The 23,459-nt window shown below is 40.3% G+C and overlaps 1 protein-coding gene across 2 annotated transcripts; it reads left to right on the forward strand.

Moving 5' to 3' along the window:
• Nucleotides 1-366: 366 nt before the first annotated feature.
• On the forward strand, nucleotides 367-23,369 carry DEPDC7 (DEP domain containing 7). 2 transcript variants are annotated; one of them, XM_061381063.1, is made up of 9 exons: nucleotides 367-514; nucleotides 15,304-15,694; nucleotides 17,423-17,550; nucleotides 18,349-18,538; nucleotides 21,179-21,390; nucleotides 22,141-22,283; nucleotides 22,462-22,587; nucleotides 22,681-22,759; nucleotides 23,047-23,369. In XM_061381063.1, the coding sequence occupies exons 1-9, from the start codon at nucleotides 442-444 to the stop codon at nucleotides 23,238-23,240; spliced, it is 1,536 nt and encodes a 511-aa protein (XP_061237047.1). In that variant the 5' UTR covers nucleotides 367-441; the 3' UTR covers nucleotides 23,241-23,369. The 2 variants fall into 2 exon arrangements, with proteins under 2 accessions (XP_061237047.1, XP_061237048.1); XM_061381064.1 differs by lacking the exon at nucleotides 367-514 and adding an exon at nucleotides 543-942.
• Nucleotides 23,370-23,459: the final 90 nt, after the last annotated feature.

Raw genomic sequence — 23,459 nt, forward strand, 5'->3', positions numbered from 1 at the left:
ACTGACATTGCCCCCGCATCACAGGTGAGGGCACTGAAGCCCAAGACAGTTAAGCAACAGAGCTAATCCACGGTGGATGCGCCTTTCACCGAAGCTGGCTTGAGCCTGGGCGCGTACGCCAGTCTGCGCGTGGGCTGTGCAGACGGCGGCGAGATGCTGGTTGCATGCGGCCGGCGCGGACTCGCAGGGCTCAGCACACCAAAACGCTTCCCATCTGGCTACCTCCAGGGCGGGGGCGGGGCCCCACCTTTCCCTCGCTGGCCGGGCCGCAGGTTACCGTGGGCCGCGGCCGGCACGTGACCGGCGGCGAGCGGAGCGCGGCGGGGGCGGGGCCTGGCGGAAACCCCGCCCCACCCCGGGCCAGTTAACTGGCTGCTCCAACGCGGGCGCCCACTTCGCGGTGCGGTCGTCTGAGGCGGTCGTGTCCCGGCGGCTGCGGCCATGGCGACGGTGCGGGAGAAGGCGGCGGCGCTGAACCTGTCGGCTTTCCAGAGTCCGGTGCAGAGGCCTCCCGGTAGGTGCCGAGGACCCGGTCCGAAAACGGTGGGGGCCACGGGGCGGGTGGGGGACGCAGGCTGCGATTCTCGCCCGGGCGGCGACCCCGCCGCGTTACAGCCAGGTCTGCAGCGGCCTCCGCGAGGCCCCGCACTGCTGTGGCTCCTTGGACCCGCGCCCCCGCGGGTGGGCTGCCGCGCCGGAGGCTGCTGTCCTCGCAGCCAGCTTTCTCCTAAGTTCCCCAGACTTGAACTTCGCCGCGCGCGAGTCTGTGCGCCAGCTGCCTGCCGGGCATTCTCAGTAGGTCTCCAAACGGGCTCCACATCGTTACTGGTGACTGTCTGAGCCACACACCGTGCTTCCACGGTGTAGCCAGGGGCCGAAAGCCTCTCTTGCCGGCTTTGTTCCCCAGACTCTTCCTGGGAGGGCTGAGAAGTTTCTGTTAATGTAAGTTTAACTTCTACCGCCAGGAACTTGGCATAAAAAGCATTTATTAATTACGCTTTCCGGATAAGGAGTATTAAAATGAACAGAAGTTTTTGATTTTCAGTGGTTGCTTGAGATTAGGGGAGACAAGTGATTTTTGCCAGCTTAATCATGTCTTAGAGGGCAGGTTACTTAGAATGTTAGTATGCTACATCTTGGTTTCTTTAAATGTCCAAACAATTGAACGGAATCGGATGATCAGTTAAAATTGCTGATATGTTAAAATTCCGATTCTAGTATACCCTACATCTTAGTAGATAGAGTTAAGGAGTCCAGATAACACTTGGCTTTCTTGTTTTCCTTTTAGAAAAGTTACACTCCGCCCCCGCCCCTCTCTGTAGCTGCTATGCAGGATGCTTATAGGATAAGCGTAAGTTCCCTTGTTATTAAGTCTATCATTTGAACTTATGAGTCCTCCCTCAAGGTGACAGTGGTCAGTGGATCGACGTGGGTAAAACTGGGTACATGTCAGTGGCCCCACTTTTGTGTTTTACTTAGAATTAGAAATGCTTCTTTTAATTTTCAAAATGCTAATGGTAAATTGTGATAGACAACCACTTCTCATTTGTAGTTTGCTAAGAACTATCTTAATATCGATCTTACTCTCCAATTGAAAGGATTCAAATAAGCATCTGATGGGTACATTCAGAATTTCTCCAGTGTTTACAGTGTGAAGAGAAGGGGAATACTTCATCATTTAGGAGTATAACATCAGCAATACTGGAAACAGTCTTGAGAAATCTTTAGGCTTACTTTCTGAGTGAAATTCCCAAATTTTACGTGATTAAAAGCCTTGTCTTCTCTAACGGCCCAAATACCAATTCTGAGCTTTGGTTGTTAGTGAACAGGTTTTTACGATAAGGGAATATGTATTCAAAATTAAATAGATGACTCTCAGAGGAAAGAGTTGAAATGTTGGTTATCGAATTTGAACCCAAGGAGAGAACCACTATCTTCTGCACACCAGGTGCAGTGGGCAGAGAAGGGCCCACTGGCTTTTCTCATTTGTTTCGCTTGCTGCAGTTGGAACCCTACCTGTTATCCTGTGTTAATCCCCCTTCCACTCTTCAGTAGCCTTGTCACAGTCCTGGTGAGCACGGTAATGGGAGCCTCTGGTTCTTGGTTCCTTGCCATTCTCTTTCTGTGTGCTCTGGCAAGCAGCTTTGGATCTGTTTCTCTACCTATTAATAATGCTTCCATAGTTTAAAGGGGCTGTAACAACCAGGGACCTGATTTATGTAGAAGAAGTAAAGTCTATATGCTAACTTCTAGTAAGTCCTTTGAAGATATTTGTCTTTTAATATAGACGAGCAAAAAAGTGGTATGTACCCTGTTATCCCTTTCTAACTGTAACCTAATTCTTTGAATTCACCTGATATCACTTTTCCAGGGAGCTCAAGTACTTCCCATATGCTGTCTCATTAATCTGTATGAATTAAAGCAAGGGCCAGTGCCTACTTTCGTTGCTAGTCTTCTAAACATATTTTAAAATTGTTCTTTATTTATTTTACATAGTTTGCCTGCAGCCTTCTTTTCAGAGGCAGTCAGTCTTGTGTGACATCTCTAATGCTGTGTCAGAGGAAGACAAAGTTTGGGCCAGCCAAAACCAATACACAGTAAAAAGTGATGCAATATTGATATTGGTGTATAGGAAGTTTTCCCTACTCAGTCGCAGCTGCCTAGTTTAACACCCAAAGCCCAGCTCTCTACATTTATCTATTTTCATGAGATTTTGGTTAATGTCCAATAAATGTAGTTCTTTTCCTTTGTCTTAATTCTGTGAGTAATGTTTTAAAAGCTCTTTTGAAAAAAAGTAATTCTTAAATACAATTCTCCCAATCCTAAGTGATTTTGGATTTTATATACTTATCTTCTGATGAAGAGTTAAATCTTCTGGTATGAGTCACATTTGTCTTCTCATCTGCTGGTGATCTTTGATTGACTGCTGTTCAGAGCTTGACATCATCATCCAGGTGGTAGGAATGGGTAAAGGGTAAATGAAGGTGGGTTAGTTCATTCCCTTAGTTCAGAGAAAGGAAGAGGAAGAAAGAGACCCTCCTTTTTTTTCACTTTTTAAATAAATTTACAAATTTTTAGAATAGATCTAGATTTACAAAAAGTCATGAAGTTGGTGCATAGAGTTCGCATATACCCTTCACTCAGATTCCCTTATTATTGGCATGTTACATTAGGGCTTCCCTGGTAGCGCAGTGGTAAAGAATCCACCTGCCAATGCAGGAAGATGAAAGTTCAGCCCCTGGGTCAGGAAGAGCACCTGGAGGAGGAAATGGCAACCTACTCCAGGTATTCTTGCCTGGAGAATCCCATGGACAGAGGAGCCTGATGGGCTATACAGTCCATGGGTTGCGGAGAGTGGGACAGGACTGAGCGTGCACACTGACTATTAACATGCTGTTTTATTAGTATAGTACATTTGTCACAGTTAGTGGACTGGTGTTGATATCCATACTTTTACTCAGCTTTTCTTAGTTTTTGCTGAATATCCTTTTTCTGTTCCAGGGTCCTATCTAGGATGTTATTATATATTACTGTGAATCCATGTCTCCTTTGGCATTTCTAGATTGAGACAGTTTCCTGTTTCATTTTTATACATCTGTTAATTGCTGCATATGTGCTAGCCACTTGACATATGTCTCAGATGACCCTCACAATAACTGCTGCTGCTGCTAAGTCACTTCAGTCGTGTCCGACTCTGTGTGACCCCATAGACGGCAGCCCACCAGGCTCCCCTGTCCCTGGGATTCTCCAGGCAAGAACACTAGAGTGGGTTGCCATTTCCTTAAGTAGAATTAGCTATGTTTTGCCCCAGAAAAGTTAGGCAGCTTGCCCGCTATTGCATTATTAGTAATGATGGAGCCAAGAATAGAACCCAGTTCTCTGGGTCTCTAAAACCCAAGCTGTTGTCTTTCTGTATTCACAGAACCCAGCATTAGGCCTGCTGCATTAATGCAACTTTTCATGTCTAAACAGTATTCACTTAACCGAGGGTTTCTGAGCTTCAGCGTTGTTGACATTTTCCTTGTTGTGGAGGCTGGCCTGTCACTGTGATGTTAAGCAGTGTCCCTGGCCCCTCTACCCACTAAACATCAGTAGCACCTCCGCCTCCTTGGCATATAGCAGCCAAAAATGGCTCCAGACATTGCCAAATGTCCGGGACAGGGGATAAAAATCGCCCACTAGGAACCACGGTGTTAACCCTTCTTTAAAATATTTTAATAGTTGGCAATAATCTGCAACTAACAAGTACTGGATAATTTGAACCTTTGTGAACTATAAGGAAATTTGAAAGGAATGGACTTCCCTAGTGGCTCAGAAGATGTGGGTTCCGTCCCTGGGTCAGGAAGATTCCCTGGAGAAGGAAATGGCAACCCACTCCAGTATTCCTGCCTGAGAAATCCAATGGACAGAGGAGGGGGTCTCAAAAGCGTTGGACGTGACTCGGTGACTAAACAACAACAAGGCGCTGGTGCACTGTGTAAGTTTTGTGCAAAATATGCTGAACATAAGCTGTCTGAATTCTTGTGTGTGTGTGTTGGGGGAGAGGGGGCAGTTTAATGCTCAAAAATGAAAATAAAATCGTTACATACTAATTTTGAAGTAACATGTTTTAGTAACATTGTGTATATATTTACCTTACATTGGGATCCAGTATTGGGATCCAGTTTTATAATGTCTGTTGATCTTCTAAAGAGATCTATTAATCTATTTGAAATGATTATAGAATTGTTTTCACCCTTATATTGGTTCTCACAGCAGGGCCGTAGTTAAAACTAACTATATAGATCATGGCTGATACTCATTACCTGCTTGTAACATATGTGTAAATATAATTCCTTGACCTGTCTGCCTTATAACTTGATTTTTAGGGAATTATTACTATAATAACTTGATTATTTAGCATGCATTTTTTATAAGTAAAGATGATTATTAGTGATATTACAAATACATATCAATTCAGTATTAGAAGTGTAACTTTTTGTGGCTGATAAACTTTTTTGGGTAGATTTCAAATACACGAAAAGGATCGGTCTTTGCCTTTGAAAAATAGCTCTTGTTTTCAAGCAGATAACGATGAACCTGCTTGAAAACTGAATGTTAACTAGCCTAGACTTATGTAGTGCTCACAAGCATGTGTAGTATGTTCTAGACCTAGTTTCAAACAGTTTCAGAGCCTCTTGATAGCTTCTCAGAGCTTTTTATCTGACGGGTCAAATTTGTTCCCGTGCTTCGCTTCTTATATTTTGTTTGATGTTAAGTGTCCATATCTAAATGGAAAGTGATGTGTTTTAGTCTCTAAAATCCTATAAATCAGTTTAGACTTGAAACATGCCATGAACATAGTGTTTAACTCTTGTATCAGTAAATGAAGGAGCCATGTTATAAAAGTTACATCTCTTACTCAGAGTTGTTGCAGCTGGTCTCTATAGACTTTGATCATTAGGTTATGATGTCTTTACAACATGCTTAACCAAATGGTAAACAAAGAAGCATCATTGTAGATGGTGTGAATTTTAAAAAAGTGTCCAGTTCATATGCAAGTGAAGTTTAAGGAAAAGCTGAAACTTAAATTCTGATTGCTAGACTTACATAAAGCATTCATTTTATACTTCCGGTCTCTTGAATCCTGTTTAGAGGTCTCAGTAATTCTTCTTACTGGGCCATGGTCAGTGATCCCAATGTTCATTTCAGCTCTTAGATGATGATAAATATGAAGTTTCAAACCAGTATGTGGGGGATTTGTGTTCAACTGGTGAAGTCAGCATTTAAAAAAACAGGTTATCCTAGTGTGGGTTTTGGCACATTTACTCATCAAGTCCAGGGTATATTATGTTTTAAAGTATCTGTATGAACTTGAGCTAGTTTGGGTCTGTGGGTGGTGATGCTTGAGGGGAAATATCCCAGGATGCAATGGTTGCAAATTAATGGTCAGTGAGAACAGAAAGGACCTGAAAGGATTGAATTGTATTATGCCTGGAGGACTCTGGAAACATTGGATGGCTCACAGGTGCCTACTACCCTGCTCTAACCTGTTCTTTAATCTTTTATACTGTGTTATCCAACCTGCAAGACTTCCTGATTTCCCATATTTAAACAGCAAGTTAATATGGGGAAATATATTCTGTATATCCTGTTTTCCCTGTAAAGATTAGCTATTTTCACGTCATTGAGGCTCTCACCCCCATCAGTTGTCTTATTGATCTCAAATTAATACGTGAGTCAGCTTTATCCCTGAGGATTTGTATGCTTCCTTATAGCTCAACTGTTGTTATATATGTTTCATCTTTAGTATTATTACTAGCCCAGAAGTCTGTTTAGTTGGTACTTAATAGGCAGTCTGAGCTCTGCAAGTTTAAACCTTGCTTATTTTCCTTTCCTGTGTACTGTGGATAGTATATCATAGAATTTATGATACCAATCTTTTTTTTAGGATTAATGACTACTGTTTCTAAATAGCTTGGTTAAGGACTTACAAATCTTAAAGTTGTTTGTTGTTTATTTCATCTCCTAGGCTCACTTAAAACTCTTTCAGTTAATCCAAGTCTTCAGTGAAAGGTTAATGCTAAAACTATCTGGTGACTTAATATATTTACATACTAGGAAATCCTAATGTATATTTAGTAGCATAAAATTGAAGGTAAGTTTAATTCACTGAGCCTCAATTTCTTAAAAATAGGACTATTTTTAACTATTTCAGAGAAGTTTATTAGGATTAAATGAGAGAAGGCAGAGCTTGTTATATTGTAAGTCCTCAGATTTTCAGTTCAGTTCAGTTCAGTCGCTCAGTCGTATCTGACTCTTTGCGACCCCATGAGTCACAGCACGCCAGGCTTCCCTGTCCATCACCAACTCCCAGAGTTCACTCAAACTCATGTCCATTGGGTTGGTGATGCCATCCAGCCATCTCATCCTCTGTCATCCCCTTCTCCTTCTGCCCCCAATCCCTCCCATTATCAGAGTCTTTTCCAATGAGTCAACTCTTGGCATGAGGTAGCCAAAGTATTGGAGTTTCAGCTTTAGCATCAGTCCTTCCAATGAACACCCAGGACTGATCTCCTTTAGGATGGACTGGTTGGATCTCCTTGCAAGAGATCCAAGGGACTCTCAAGAGTCTTCTCCAACACCACAGTTCAAAAGCATCAATTCTTTGACGCTCAGCTTTCTTCACAGCCCAACTCTCACATCCATACACGACCACTGGAAAAACCATAGCCTTGACAAGATGGACCTTTGTTGGCAAAGTAATATCTCTGCTTTTCAATATACTATCTAGGCTGATCATAACTTTCCTTCCAAGGAGTAAGCGTCTTTTAATTTCATGGCTGCAATCACCATCTGCAGTGATTTTGGAGCCCCCAAAAATAAAGTCTGACATTGTTTCCACTGTTTCCCCATCTATTTCCCATGAGGTGATGGGGCCAAATGCCATGATCTTCGTTTTCTGAATGTTGAGCTTTAAGCCAACTTTTTCACTCTCCTCTTTCACTTTCATCAAGAGGCTTTTTAGTTCCTCTTCACTTTGTACCATAAGGGAGGTGTCATCTGCATATCTGAGGTTATTGATATTTCTCCCGGCAATCTTGATTCCAGCTTGTGCTTCTTCCAGCCCAGCGCTTCTCATGATGTACTCTGCATATAAGTTAAATAAGCAGGGTGACAATATACAGCCTTGACGTACTCCTTTTCCTATTTGGAACCAGTCTGTTGTTCCATGTCCAGTTCTGATCATTGCTTCCTGACCTGCATATAGGTTTCTCAAGAGGCAGATCAGGTGGTCTGGTATTCCCATCTCTTTCAGAATTTTCCAGTTTATTGTGATTCACACAGTCAAAGGCTTTAGCATAGTCAATAAAGCAGAAATCGATGTTTTTCTGGAACTCTCTTGCTTTTTCCATGATCCAGCAGATGTTGGCAATTTGATCTCTGGTTCCCCTGCCTTTTCTAAAACCAGGTTGAACATCTGGAAGTTCACGGTTCATGTACTGCTGAAGCCTGGCTTGGAGAATTTTGAGAATTACTTTACTAGCATGTGAAATAAGTGCAATTGTGCGGTCGTTTGAGCATTCTTTGGCATTGCCTTTCTTTGGGATTGGAATGAAAACTGACCTTTTCCAGTCCTGTGGCCACTGCTGAGCTTTCCAAATTTGCTGGCATATTGAGTGCAGCACTTTCACAGCGTCATCTTTCAGGATTTGAAATAGCTCGACTGGAATTCCATCACCTCCACTAGCTTTGTTCATAGTGATGCTTTCTAAGGCCCACTTGACTTCACGTTCCAGGATGTCTGGATCTAGCTGAGTGATCACACCATCGTGATTATCTGGGTCGTGAAGCTCTTTTTTGTACAGTTCTTCTGTGTATTCTTGCCACCTCTTCTTAATATCTTGTGCTTCTGTTAGGTCCATACCATTTCTGTCCTTTATTGAGCCCATCTTTGCATGAAATGTCCCTTGGTATCTCTAATTTTCTTGAGGAGATCCCTAGTCTTTCCCATTCTGTTGTTTTCCTCTTTTTCTTTGCATTGATCGCTGAGGAAGGCTTTCTTATTTCTCCTTGCTATTCTTTGGAACTCTGCATTCAGATGTTAGCTAGTGTTAATATAATGAAGATTTGAAAAAAGACTAACGAGCAAATATTTTAAGTTCATTTAAATCTCAGCTATAGTCTCTGGTCTATTAGGAAGTTAAGAATTAGTGAAAAAGTGAAAGTGAAGTTGCTCAGTTGTGTCCGACTCTTTGTGACCCCATGGACTGTAGCCTTCCAGGCTCCTCTGTCCTTGGGATTTTCCAGGCAAGAATACTGGAGTGGGTTGCCATTTCCTTCTCCAGGAGATCTTCCCAACCCAGGAATTGAACTCAGGTCTCCCTCATTGTAGGCAGACGCTTTACCCTCAGAGCCGCCAGGGAAGTTAAGAATATTAAGTGATACTCCTCCTTTTATGTAGTCATAGTGACTGAAAACAGTACAGCCACTCCTAGTTCTGGATACCAGGGAAATGACCAGGACGTATTTTGAGATTCCATCCAGTGTGTGATTCTGGCTCTACTCAATAGAGACTAACTGTAGTGCATGCGTGCATGTTAAGTCACTTCAGTCATTGCCAACTCTTTGCAACCCTGTAGGCTGTAGCCTGTCAGGCTCCTCTGTCCATGGGGATTCTCTAAGCAAGAATGCTGGAGTGGATTGCCATGCCCTCCTCCAGGGGATCTTCCCCACCCAGGGACTGAACTCACGTCTCTTATGTCTCCTACACTGGCAGGCAGGTTCTTCACTAGCACCACCTGGGAAGCCCAACTAACCGCAGTTCCAGTAGTAAATTTAGTTTCAACTTGATTTCTCTAGTCGAATCTCCCTAATTCAGCTTTTAAAACTACTCACATATTTGGTAAATTGCCATCAATTACTTCCGTCTTTGTTTAGTAATACATTATGAAGTATCTGGAATTTTTAAATGTCTTGATAATTAAAAAGATTCTTGCTGATAATTTTAAACTAGCATCATAATAATGGGTAGACAGTAAAATTGAATGTGAAAAACTGAAAGGTGCTCAGTTGTGTCCGACTCTTTGCAACCCCATGTTGCAGTCGGACACTGGGTAGCCTTTCCCTCTCCAGGGGATCTTCCCAACCCAGGGATCGAACCGGGGTCTCCTGCATTGCAGGCGGATTCTTGACCAGCTGAGCCACCAGGGAAGCCCATAGTAAAATTACCCATCTATTTTTGATATTGGAAATAATACAAACACATAATAAAGGGTTTTTTGTGTTTGTGTGTGTCTCTTAGTAATTTTTATGGTCAGTCAGTGCAGTTGCTCAGTCATGTCTGACTCTTTGCAACCCCATGTACTGAAGCACACGTGCCTCCCTGTCCATCACCAACTCCCGGAGTTTACTCAAACTCATGTTCATTGAGTTGGTGATGCCATCCAACCGTCTCATCCTCTGTTGTCCCCTTCTCCTCCCTCCTTCAGTCTTTCCCAGCATCAGGGTCTTCTCAAATGAGTCAGCTTTTCGCATCAGGTGGCCAAAGTATTGGAGTTTCAGCTTCAACATCAGTCTTTCCAATGAATATTCAGGACTGATTTCCTTTAGGATAGACTGGTTGGATCTTCTTGCAGTCCAAGGGACTCTCAAGAGTTTTATCCAACACCAGTGTTCAAAAGCATCAGTCCTTCGGCGCTCAACTTTCCTTATAGTCCAACTCTCACATCCATACATGACTACTGGAAAAACCGTAGCCTTGACTAGATGGACCTTTGTTGGCAAAGTAACGTCTCTGCTTTTTAATATGCTGTCTAGGTTGATCATGACTTTCCTTCCAAGGAGTAAGTGTCTTTTAATTTCATGGCTGCAGTCACCCTCTTCAGTGATTTTGGAACCCAAAAAAATAAAATCTGCCACTGTTTCCACTGTTTCTCCATCTATTTGCCATGAAGTAATGGAAATTAAAAGATGCTTACTCCTTGGAAGGAAAGTTATGTGCAACCTAGATAGCATATTGAAAAGCAGAGACATACTTTGCCAACAAAGGTCCGTCTATTCAAGGCTATGGTTTTTCTTGTGGTCATGTATAGATGTGAGAGTTGGACTGTGAAGAAGGCTGAGTGCCGAAGAATTGATGCTTTTGAACTGTGGTGTTGGAGAAGACTCTTGAGAGTCCCTTGGACTGCAAGCAGATCCAAACAGTCCATTCTGAAGGAGATCAGCCCTGGGATTTCTTTGGAAGGAATGATGCTAAAGCTGAAACTCCAGTACTTTGGCCACCTCATGCGAAGAGTTGACTCATTGGAAAAGACTCTGATGCTGGGAGGGATTGGGAGCAGGAGGAGAAGGGGACGACAGAGGATGAGATGGCTGGATCGCATCACTGACTCAATGGACGTGAGTCTGAGTGAACTCCGGGAGCTGGTGATGGACAGGGAGGCCTGGCGTGCTGCGATTCATGGGGTCGCAAAGAGTCGGACACGACTGAGTGACTGAACTGAACTGAGTGGAACCGGATGCCATGATCTTTGTTTTCTGAATGTTGAGCTTTAAGCCAACTTTTTCACTCTCTTATTTCACTTTCATCAAGAGGCTCTTTGATGAAATAGTATGAAACATGAATAGTATGAAAAGGCAAAAAGATAGGACACTGAAAGATGAACTCTCCAGGTCAGTAGGTGCCCAGTATGCTACTGGAGATCAGTGAAGAAATAACTCCAGAAAGAATGAAGAGACGGAGCCAAAGGAAAAACAGCACCCAATTGTGTATGTGACTGCTGATGGAAGCAAGGTCTGATGCTGTAAAGGGCAATATTGCACAGGAACCTGGAATGTTAGGTCCATGAATCAAAGCAAATTGGAAGTGATCAAACAGGAGATGGCAAGAGTGAACGTTGACATTTTAGGAATTAGCGAACTAAAATGGACTAGAATGGGTGAATTTAACTCAGTTGACAATTGTATCTATTACTGTGGGCAAGAATCCCGTAGAAGAAATGGAGTAGCCATCCTAGTCAACAGAGGAGTCCAAAATGCAGTACTTGGATACAGTCTCAAAAACAACAGAATGATCTCTGTTCATTTCCAAGGCAAATCATTCAATATCATGGAATCCAAGTCTATGCCCCGACCAGTAATCCTGAAGAAGCTGAAGTTGAACGGTTCTATGAAGACCTACAAGACCTTCTAGAACTAACACCCAAAAAAGATGTCCTTTTCATTATAGGGGATTGGAATGCAAAAATAGGAAGTCAAGAAACACCTGGAATAACAGGCAACTTTGGCTGTTGGAGTACAGAATGAAGCAGGTCAAAAGCTAATAGAGTTTTGCCAAGAGAACCCACTGGTCATAGCAAACACCCTCTTCCAACAACACAAGAGAAGACTCTACACAGGTACATCACCAGATGGTCAACACCAAAATCAGATTGACTATATTCTTTGCAGCCAAAGATGGAGAAGCTCTATACAGTTGGCAAAAACAAGACCAGGAGCTGACTGTGGCTCAGATCATGAGCTCCTTATTGTCAAATTCAGACTTAAATTGAGGAAAGTAGGGAAAACCACTAGACCATTCAGGTATGACCTAAATCAAATCCCTTAGGATTATACAGTGGAAGTGAGATATAGATTTAAGGGACTAGATCTGATAAGAGTGCTTGATGAACTATGGGTGGAGGTTCATGACATTGTACAGGAGACAGGAAGCAAGACCATCCCCATGGAAAAGAAATGCAAAAAAGCAAAATGGCTGTCTGGGGAGGCCTTACAAATAGCTGTGAAAAGAAGAGAAGCAAAAAGCAAAGGAGAAAAGGAAAGATATAGCCATTTGAATGCAGAGTTCCAAAGAATAGCAAGGAGAGATAAGAAAGCCTTCCTCAGCTATCAATGCGAAGAAATAGAGGAAAACAACAGAATGGGAAAGACTAAAGATCTCTTCAAGAAAATTAGAGATACCAAGGAAACATTTCATGCAAAGATGGGCTCAATAAAGGACAGAAATGGTATGGACCTAACAGAAGCAGAAGATATTAGAAGAGATGCCAAGAATACACAGAAGAACTGTACAAAAAAGACCTTCATGACCCAGATAATCACGATGGTGTGATGACTCACCTAGAGCCAGACATCCTGGAATGTGAAGTCAAGTGGGCTTTAGAAAGCATCACTATGAACAAAGCTAGTGGAGGTGCTGGAATTCCAGTCGAGCTATTTCAAATTCTAAAACATGATGCTGTGAAAGTGTTGCACTGAATATGCCAGCATATTTGGAAAACTCAGCAGTGGCCTCAGGACTGGAAAAGGTCAGTTTTCATTCCAGTCCCAAAGAAAGGCAATGCCAAAGAATGCTCAAACTACCTCACAGTTGCACTCATCTCACACACTAGTAAAGTAATGCTCAAAATTCTCCAGGCCAGGCTTCAACAGTACATGAACCATGAACTTCCAGATATTCAAGCTGGTTTTAGAAAAGGCATAGAAATTGCCAACATCTGCTGGATCATAGAAAAGGCAAGAGAGTTCCAGAAAAATAGCTATTTCTGCTTTATTGACTATGCTAAAGCCTTTGACTTTGTGGATCACAATAAATTGTGGAAAATTCTTATAGAGATGGGAATACCAGACCACCTGACCTGCCTCTTGAGAAATCTGTATGCAGGTCAGGAAGCAACAGTTAGAACTGGACATGGAACAATAGACTGGTTCCAAATAGGAAAAGGAATATTTATGGTAGATACAAAATTATCTACCATAATTGGTATGGTAGATAATTTTGGCTATGGCTCACTGCAGTCCTTATGTTTATTTCAACACAAAAGATGAATTTCAAATGACCCACTTAAAATTTATGACTCGTGCACTGAGTTGAGGTTTTTTTCCCCAGGCATACCACAAAGTTTATGGGATTTTAGTTCCCCAGTCAGGGATTGAAACCTGGCCCCCCACAGTGGATGTGTGGAGTCCTAACCCCTCGAATGCCAAGGGAATTCCCAGGTGGAGTTTTAATATGCCTCAGAAACGTACCTTTGCTTTCATCTTACACATTCTATCTAAAAAAGGAAGGTTGTTTCAAGTAGGAATTTCTTTAATGATAATTCCCCTTCTTCCTTTCTGTTGTGCTGTTGCATATTGCTTTTCTTTTCTAGACTACTTTAAGGGAAATAAGTCTCCCTGGTAGCCCAGATGGTTGAGAGTCTACCTGTGATGCAGGAGACCTGAGTTCGATCCCTGGGTTGGGAGAATTCCCTGCAGAGGAGGGCATGGCAGCCCGCTCCAGTATTCTTGCCTGGAGAATCCCATGGACAGAGAGCCTGGTGGGCTATGGTCCATGGTGTTGCAAAGAGTCAGACATGATTGAGGCAACTTAGGATGCTCACACAAGGGAAGTAATCAGTTTTCAATTTCAGTCCAGGTTCGATGCACGATACTGGATGCTTGGGGCTAGTGCACTGGGATGACCCAGACGGATGGTATGGGGAGGGAGGGAGGAGGGTTCAAGATGGGGAACACATGTATACCTGTGGTGGATTCATTTTGATATTGGGCAAAACTAATACAATTATGTAAAGTTTAAAAATAAAATTAAAAAAAAAAAAAAAGGTATACTGTGTTTCCATAAAAAGAAAGAGCAAGCCAGATAGGCAGCAAGCTGATGATTAGCTAGATTAATTCCATTAGCTTGCTAAAACTTAAGGTCCATTTTCTTTTCATTATTTCTCCTTTTCTTCTTCGTAGCTATGTCAAATATCAATTTATTAAAGTGAGGAAACATATAAATATTTGAAAGCATGTTTTCTTTCTTTTCTATTTGGCTAAATCCTTACTTTATTTCTGTGCTTCTCCTATCTTTGCAATAGTCTCTAAGCTCCTGTTGAGCAGGAACCAAACTGTTAGTTTACAAAGCACTTAATTCATGAGCATGCATAATAAGAAGCTTTTAAAAATTAGTTTATTCCAACAAGCATTATGTGTGAATGTATATCTATAACTATACATCTGTCTGTCTAGTTATCTATCTGACTAGTAAATGCTTTGAAATCATATAGACCATGAACTAAATCCCAGCACCACCATTACAATATAATGTTCAGAAGTTATACTTAACCTCTGTATATCTGTTTTCCATTTCACAAATATGGCAGTGTCTGCTTCATAGAGTTGCTAAGATTAGATCATTTGTGTAAGGCATTTAATAGAGTTCCTTAATTGGTAACTGCCACAAGGTCTTATTTGATCTGCACCGCTCACTCCCGTTTTCACTCTTCTCTGATCTCACTTCTGTTCTTTTCCTTGGTCACCTGAGTAGGTTGTGGTGGCCTCTCTCCTGTTCTCAGCAGAGCACCTCCCTCCTCCTCAAGGCCTTTGCTCTTTCTGTTTTCTTGGCTTTCCCCTCAGATAACTGCACAGCTTGCCCCCTGATTTTACTCAGGCTTCTGCCAAGGGATCACCTTGTCAGAGAGGTCTTTCCTGACCTCCCATCTAAAATAGCATTCTCTCTCTTACCTGGCTTTACTTACCTTCTTGGCACTGATCTAACATACATGTGTTGTGGATATCTTCCCACAAAGTGTGTTTAAGTCCTTAAGAACAGGGACTTTATTTTGCCCATTCTTTTATCCTAACACATAGAACAGTGTTTAGCGTATAGTAGGCAGTAACTTTTTAATTAATTGCTACTAATAATTTCGTATTTCAATAACAAGCTGCCCTCATAATTGTTCCTTATTAATAGCTTTGGAGATTGCTACTTTTTACTTAAGGCTTGCTTAGACCTTATTACAAATGAGCCAGGTGAGTCTGTGATTTTTCCCATTTCAGGTTTCAGTGTAGCCCAGAAGCCATTTGGAGCCACATATGTTTGGAGCAGCATTATAAACACTCTTCAAACACAGGTGGAGGTGAAAAAACGAAGGCACCATTTAAAAAGACACAATGACTGCTTTGTTGGTTCAGAAGCTGTGGATGTCATTTTTTCTCACCTAATGCAGAATAAATATTTTGGTGATGTAGATATTCCTCGGGCCAAAGTGGTAAGAGTTTGTCAGGCACTTATGGACTACAAAGTATTTGAAGCAGTTCCAACCAAAGTCTTCGGAAAAGACAAAAAACCCACATTTGAAGATAGTAGCTGCAGCCTTTATAGATTCACAACGACACCTAACCAAGACAGTCAGTTAGGGAAAGAAAACAAAGTATGTTCACCTTCCAGGTGAGTATATGTTAGATTTTCATTTAATATTGGCAGGAAGAGGCACCTTGTTAGCATGATCAGTCTCAGGATATTGGCAGAGGGGATGTTTACAGGATTTTGTCTACTTTTTAGTGAGATGCTGACTATCTTTTACTTTTGAAATAGTAAATTAGGCTAAAATCTGGGTCTGTGGGTAAATTTGATAGAGTGAACTTTTATTTGATATCTCCTAGAATTCTTATTGGAAGTCATCAACAAATTTTGATTTTCCTGCTTCAAGTTACAATTATAGTATAAAGAATATTAGAGAGTTTATACACAAAGTGGTATGGAAGACAAACAGGTGGGTTGTCACTAGAATCCAGGAGATAGCAGATGTGAAATATGAAAGGAGCCAGAATGCAGAAAATTTATAGGACATGTTAGGGAGTTTGCATGTGATCACACAGATGTCAGGGAGGCCATAGAAAGGCTCAAAGTATGATGAGATTGACCTTCAGAAAGGTCATCCTGGCAGCTATATGGACAGCCTAATGGGGAGAGCTAGGTAGGAATCTGTTGCAATACTGTGATCTACAGATGAGGAGGAAGTAGGCAGCAGTGGTGGAGGAGGAGGAACCATTTAAAGGGAGACAACATTGTAGAACCCAGTGACTGAAATGGATATAGGTCATAAGTGCATAGTTAACGTAGTTATTTGTCATGAAATAAAACTTTTCCCTTTTATTCCCCTCAGCTTAATGGTGAGGAGGTGACTGTGTAATTGAAGCTCTTAAAGTTCAGATCTGAGCCAAAGTCAGACGTATAGTGTATTGACTTTGAAGTGTTTTTTAATTCTATATGTAAAACATGATAAAACGTACTTCTCTGTATATGAAGGAAGTGGGACAGGTAGGGCATGGTCAGTACTTTCCAAATGGAGATCCCTGTGCTTTATCTGAAACCTTTGGAACAGATGCTTATCGAAATTTGGAACTTTGGAGATTTTAGAAAGCTAATAATATACATACATCATTTACTAGATAACACTCCTAGACACAGGAGACATAGGTTTGATATCTGGGCCAGGAAGATCCCCTGGAGTAGGAAGTGGCAACCCACTACAGTTTTCTTGCCTGGAGAATTCCATAGACAGAAAAGCCTGGCAGACTATAGTCCATGGGGTTGCTCAGACACAGCTGAGCATGCACGCAGATAACACTCCTAGAGGGATCTGGGACAGCATCTGGTAATCAAACACATTAATATTTCTGCAGTGAAAACGTTCATATTAACTGGGATAGATATAAAGGCTATGAAAATCTCAAAACAGGTTTTGTCACTGTATGAATTCTGAATAGACAACTTTGAATTTTTCAAAGCTTTTTGGGTTTCAGAATTGTGAGTAGGGGATTGTAGATCCGTATTTGATGAGCACTGTCTACCAGAGAATGCCCTGGAAATAGAGATCACTAATAAAAATGATAAGCATAATTAAGTTTGACTATGTCTGATTGTGTTTTAAAATTGGAGACACAATTTTAGTCATTGAATCACTTTAAGTGCTCAAAGGAGAATTTATTTAGAGTATATATTCAGGCTTGAGAAAGAAGGTGGCATGTCTTATATTTTATCCTCCTCTTAGAATTTGAATTTGTTATGCTTTTGCTGTGGAATACATAAACTGTCTAGAGACTCTTAGCTCTCAAATGCAAAAATATTTCTGTGGGCTTACTAATAAAAATTTATGAAATAAATTTGTTGTAGATATGCAGATACATTATTTAAGTCCTCTGACATCAGATCCACAAGTTTAGAGGCTCTGTGGGAAAACCTGAGTTTAAAGCCTGCCGACTCTCCTCGTGTAAATATCTCTGCAACCTTGTCTCCACAAGGTAAGCTCAAGATGATACAGGAAGGAATAGAAGACTAACTTCAAATAAAGTTATTTAAATTTTTTCAGTCTTAACCTTTATCAGAATTTAGATATTCAGAGCACAGAGAAAGAGCACACTGTGTATTAAAGCTGTTTATATTAAGTTTTAACAGAGGTCTATTATCTTTAACAAATAGATCAGTGTTGCAATTCTGAACACTGACTTTTGTCCTATCAGCTGGCAGAGGTTCAAATCTGAAATGATTTGCATGCAGATTTTTTAAAAAATTTATTTAAAATCTGTTCTCTAGCTTTCTCTAAGATTTTATTAGAGTCAGTAAAAAATTGGAAAATTATATTAAAACATTAACAGGATTCTTATGTTCTTCTTTGTCTATGGCCGTGGAATGTGGTTTTAAGGACGGATTTCCACCTTCCCTCCCCCATCCCACTTGTGGAAACCCTGAGTGGAATAATCTGCAGCCAATAGTTTCAGACGAGTTTTCAGACTGAATGACTCATTCTTTCTTCCTCGGTCCTTATTAACATGTTATATGACTTGATCTCTTATCAAGCCATATTGCTTTTTACAGTACAAGAATGAAAAGAATTCCTGTTGTCCAAAGTCTGTTCTCCTACACTTTACAACAAATCTTGAATTGTTGTTCCTTTGTTATAAGAAACCACTTCATAAAACTGACTTTCTCTTTTGTTTTCTTTTTCCACAAATTTATTAGCTTAGACCTGCCTAGGCAGATACTGTGGTGAGCCTGTAGTAACTGCTGTTAACTTTCCCCTTGTCATTTTCCCTGTGCAGTTATTAATGAAGTGTGGCAAGAAGAAACAATAGGGCGACTGCTCCAGCTTATAGACCTTCCTCTCCTTGACTCCCTCCTCAAACGGCAAGAGATGATACCTAAAGTTAGTCAGCCTAAGAGGCAGCTTGACTTGGTCAACAACAGGAACTATCTGGATCGAGGGATTCTCAAGGCTTACAGTGATTCTCAGTATGTGGAAAAACCTGTAATAATTTGAGTGTATTTGTAGGAAGATAATTAGTTTTAAGATAATCTTTTGAATTCTTCTGTCCATACAATCAGATATGCTTTGTCAGTTGATATTATCATTGTTGGGAAAAATGAAGAACAAAATTACCTTGGTCAAAATTAATGAGATTTAAATGTCATTATTTATCATATTCATTTTTTTTCAACATATATCTTACTTGCATATCAAGTGAAGAAAATGATTATGCTCCACCTTCTTTGTTAAAATATAGGTCTGTCTAGTCTCTTAGAGCTGTCTGGTCTTACATTTCTAGTACTTCACCAGTTCTACATTCTAATGAACTATTAATATAGTTGAATGTCAAAAGGTAGCTTAAAACCTTACGTGAAAAAAATAATCCCAACATAAGAATTTAAATTACATTTATACAATTTAAATTAATAGGTGAAGGCATTTTATAATGACCTTAAATTTTAAGTACAGAATCAGAAATTGACCTTAAAAGATCATCTGTCTACATCTTAAGATGAAGCTGATGACCACAGGAGGTGACCTGACCTGGGTGGTGGCAGAATTAGTTGTCCTGAGTCCACAGCAGTGGAAGATATGATTTTTTTTTTAAACTATTTGTTGTTGTTCAGTTGATAAGTTGTGTCTGACTCTTTGCGACCCCGTGGACTGCAGCATGCCAGGCTCCCCTGTCCTTCACTGTCTCCTGGAGTTTGCTCAGATTCATGTCCATTGAGTCGGTGATGCCATCCAACCATCTCATCCTCTGCTGCCCCATTCTCCTTTAGCCTTCCATCTCTCCCAGCTTCAGGGTCTTTCCAGTGAGTCAGCTCTTCACATTAGGTGGCCAAAATATTGGAGCTTCAGCATCAGTCCTTGCAATGAATATTCAAGGTTGATTTCCTTTAGGATTGACTGGTTGGATCTCCTTGCAGTCCAAGGGACTTCTAAGAGTCTTCTCCAGCACCACAGTTCGAAAGCATCAATTTGGTGCTCAGCCTTCTTTATGGTCGAGTTCTCACATCCATACATGACTACTGGAAAAACCATAGCTTTGACTATATGGACCTTTTATTGGCAAAGTGCTGTCTCTGCTTTTTAATACACTGTCTAGATTTGTCATAGCTTTTCTTCCAAGAAGCAAGCGTCTTTTAATTTCATGGCTGTAGTCACTGTCTGCAGTGGTTTTGGAGCCCAAGAAAATAAAATCTGTCACTGTTTCAATTTTTCCCCCATCTGTTTTCCACAAAGTGATGGGACTGGATGCCATGATCTTAGTTTTTTAAACGTTGAGTTTCAAGCCAGCTTTTTCACTCTCCTCTTTCACCTTCATTAAGAGGCTCTTTAGTTCCTCTTCCCTTTCTACCATTAGAGTGCTAGCATCTGCCTATCTGAGGTTGCTGATATTTCTCCCAGCAGTCTTGATTCCAGCTTGTGATTCATCTAGGCCAGCATTTTTCATGATGTACTCTGCATGTAAGTTAAATAAGTAGGGTGACAATACACTGCCTTGTCATACTCCTTTCCCAATTTTGAACTAGTCAGTTGTTCCATGTCCAGTTCTGTTGCTTCTTGATGCACATGCAGTTTTCCCAGGAGACCGGTAAAGTGGTCTGGTACTCCCATCTCTTTAAGAATTTCCCACAGTTTCTTGTGATCCACACGGTAAAAGGCTTTAGCGTAGTCAATGAAGCAGATGTTTTTCTGCAATTCTCTAGCTTTCTCCAGGATCCATTGAATGCTGGCAATTTGATCTTTGGTTCCTCTGCCTTTTCTAAACCCAGCTTGTATATCCAAAAGTTCTTGGTTCATGTACTGCTGATGCCTGTATTAACAAATTGAATGTTAAAAGTTAGTCATTCTATTTCTTAAAATGTAGCAATTTTCTTAAGTTACCCAACTGGGATTTTATTAGAAATGGCTAATTAATATTTAATTATTTTGAAACCCTAACTTGTCTTCCTCTATTCTCTTCTAGCCAGAGTCAGAGATGATAGATCATACCCAGAGCTTTGAAGTAAACCACAGTATATGAGAAAAATGCTGGTTTAGGAATCAGATCTGGGATCTAGTCCTTCCTGGGACCCTGAGCCAGTAACTTAAGAGTTTCTGGACCTCAATAGTAAATTTAAGGAGTGGAATTTGGATTCTGATGTCCTTTTCAGGCCTGTATTATAGTGGATAGCTTCTGTTTTTGCTTTAAAAAAGAGTGAAGACATATTAAAATCAATTTTTTATCTGTGATACATGACCTAGCTATAGAATTATACATATCCATTATACAAGCTATAAAGAATTATACATATCTTTGGCTTCCCAGGTGGCTCAGTGGTAAAGAATCCACCTGCCAAGCAGGAGACATGGGTTTGATCCCCAGGTCAGGAAGATCTCCTGGAGCAGGAAATGGCAACCCATTCCAGTATTCTTGCCTGGAAAATCCCATGCAACCCTGGCGGGCTACAGTCCATGGGGTCACAAACAATCAAACATGACTTAGGGACTAAACAGCAAATAGCAGCCCCAAAGGTGTATAGAGATTCATCTTAGTGGGAAACTTGAAACAGCTAGTAAATCAGGTATGGGTTTATTGGTTATCCTTTGCTTTTTAAAATAATTCTTTTCTCTCATAGGGAAGATGAGTGGCTCTCTTCAGCAATTGATTGCTTGGAATACCTTCCAGACCAGATGGTGGTAGACATAAGCAGAAACTTTCCTGAGCAACCAGATAGAATAGACTTAGTGAAAGAACTTCTGTTTGATGCCATTAGCAAATATTACAGTAGTAGGGAACCTCTGTTAAATCACTTATCTGATGTTCATAATGGAATTGCAGAACTCCTAGGTAAGTAAGATGTTACTGAATACTAAAATTTCTCTTTGGAGGGAACAGGACAAAGTTTCTTGTCCCAAAATTAACCAAAATGATATTACTTCAAGCTGGGAATGGATCTAGACTAATCCATGGAAAGTATGTTTTTCCCAAAACTTCCATGGTTCATTTGGAAAGCAGCTTTACTGAGCTCTGAAGTCATGCAGGGACTTCTGGTCGCTATAGGTGAATGCTGCTCTCATTCACTGGAAACTTAATAAGCATAGAGCAGCAGTTCTCTTTTTCAGAAAGTGTTACCAGCACTGTCACCATTCTCCATTCATCCTCTTCACAGTGGCAGACACTCTGCTTTGTCCCTGTACCAGTGAGGCAGACTGTTCCACGTGGTTTGTTGAAAACAAGTTGCAGATTTCAAAGAATCCTATTTTTCTCAGAGTTGGCTATATCAGTACTGTATACATAGTGTACCCTTGAAATGTCGTGAATTATTGGAAAACATGGGCTGAGAATTTATTTACAAAGTCACATTAGATTTAATATCCTAAGATTTGTGAATGACAAGGACTTAGGACTTGCCAGTTTTAGTATAGGCTTTCTTGATGGTATTGGTCATTCATTTTAATTCCTAGTCTCTTTGTTTTGCTGTTGAACATAATTTTGGATAAGTTTACTGATTAGCTTAAGTTTTAGCTTGACTTTTGTTCCCTTTGATATAGTTGTGTCTGGTCAAAATTAAAGCATTTTTTTTCCTTTTGGCAAAAGTGAACGGGAAGACTGAAATAGCATTAGAAGCTACTCAGCTCTTTCTAAAGCTTTTGGATTCCCAAAATAGAGAAGAATTTAGAAGACTGCTGTATTTCATGGCTGTTGCAGCACATCCTTCTGAATTTAAATTACAGCAAGAAGTAAGTCTTTTGTCTAAATGTTAATTGTATTCAGTATCTGTGATACTTACAGGACATATTATTCCATTATCAGCATCAAGTATGTGGAAATGGATAGTAGCTATTAATATTTAACATTGCTTTTTATATTACATTTATTCTTAAAAATAAATTCTATTGGGTATATATTCTTTTACAGAGTGACAACCGAATGGTTGTGAAAAGGATGTTCTCAAAAGCTATTGTTCACAATAAAAATTTATCCAAAGGCAAAACTGATCTTCTGGTGCTCTTTTTAATGGATCATCAAAAAGACGTTTTTAAGGTAAAACTCTGAAAGTAAAGTTGAACTTATGTAATAGATCACTAAATTAAAATGCATAATGTTCCATGTGCCTTCTTTTTTTTTTTTTGTAAGATTCCTGGAACTCTACATAAAATTGTCAGTATTAAGCTCATGGACATTCAGAAAGGAAGAGATCCAAACAGAGACGCAGGTAATCTGAGAAATACTCCTTCCATGTCTCACGAGGATAAGTAGTTGCATTTTAGCTTCAGCTAGACTCTAACTCATCTTTTCAGAGCTATTCAGACTTAGCAGAGAGCCTTTTTATGTCAGAAAAGCAACCTGACAGGGTTAGAAAGTCAGCAGTGCTTAGCACCTTTACATGCATTTTATAAAGTGGGGGAAGAAAAAAATATATATATATATACAAGTGGTTTTTTTCTTGTTAAATCTGAGGACTAGATCCATTAACTGAACTTTTTACTTTTAAACTTTAAGGATATATTTATTGCCAGAGAATTGATCGAAGTGATTATTCTGACCATACAAGGAAGACAACCAAGGATGAGCTATTGAATTTACTAAAAAATATTGATGAGGATTCAAAACTTTCCACCAAAGAGAGGAAAAAATTGTTAGGTCAATTCTATAAGTGTCACCCAGACGTGTTTATTGAGTATTTTGGGGACTGAGTTTCCAGTATCTGTATATAACTTGTGCATTTTAAGAATAAATTATGTATCCTAAAGATTCAATCATATTGTAATATTAGATGTTCCTCTAAGTATGAAACTGTACTTAATAAAACATTTTTTGTATAACCTTTTGTGAAACTGAGTATTAGGTGGTGTATTGCTGTTAAGTATTGACCTCTCTCAGGTGAGTTGATTTATAATTATTGTGCACAATAC

The sequence above is a fragment of the Bos javanicus genome, chromosome 15 (assembly GCF_032452875.1).
Source record: "Bos javanicus breed banteng chromosome 15, ARS-OSU_banteng_1.0, whole genome shotgun sequence".
NCBI lineage: Eukaryota > Metazoa > Chordata > Mammalia > Artiodactyla > Bovidae > Bos > Bos javanicus.

Coding starts and splice junctions, on each gene's coding strand:
- DEPDC7 (XM_061381063.1), top strand. CDS start 442: ATGGCGACGGTGCGGGAGAAGGCGGCGGCGCTGAACCTGTCGGCTTTC. Junction 15,695..17,422: donor AAAGTATGTTCACCTTCCAG/GTGAGTATATGT, acceptor AATTTGTTGTAG/ATATGCAGATACATTATTTA. Junction 22,588..22,680: donor ATCAAAAAGACGTTTTTAAG/GTAAAACTCTGA, acceptor TTTTTTTGTAAG/ATTCCTGGAACTCTACATAA.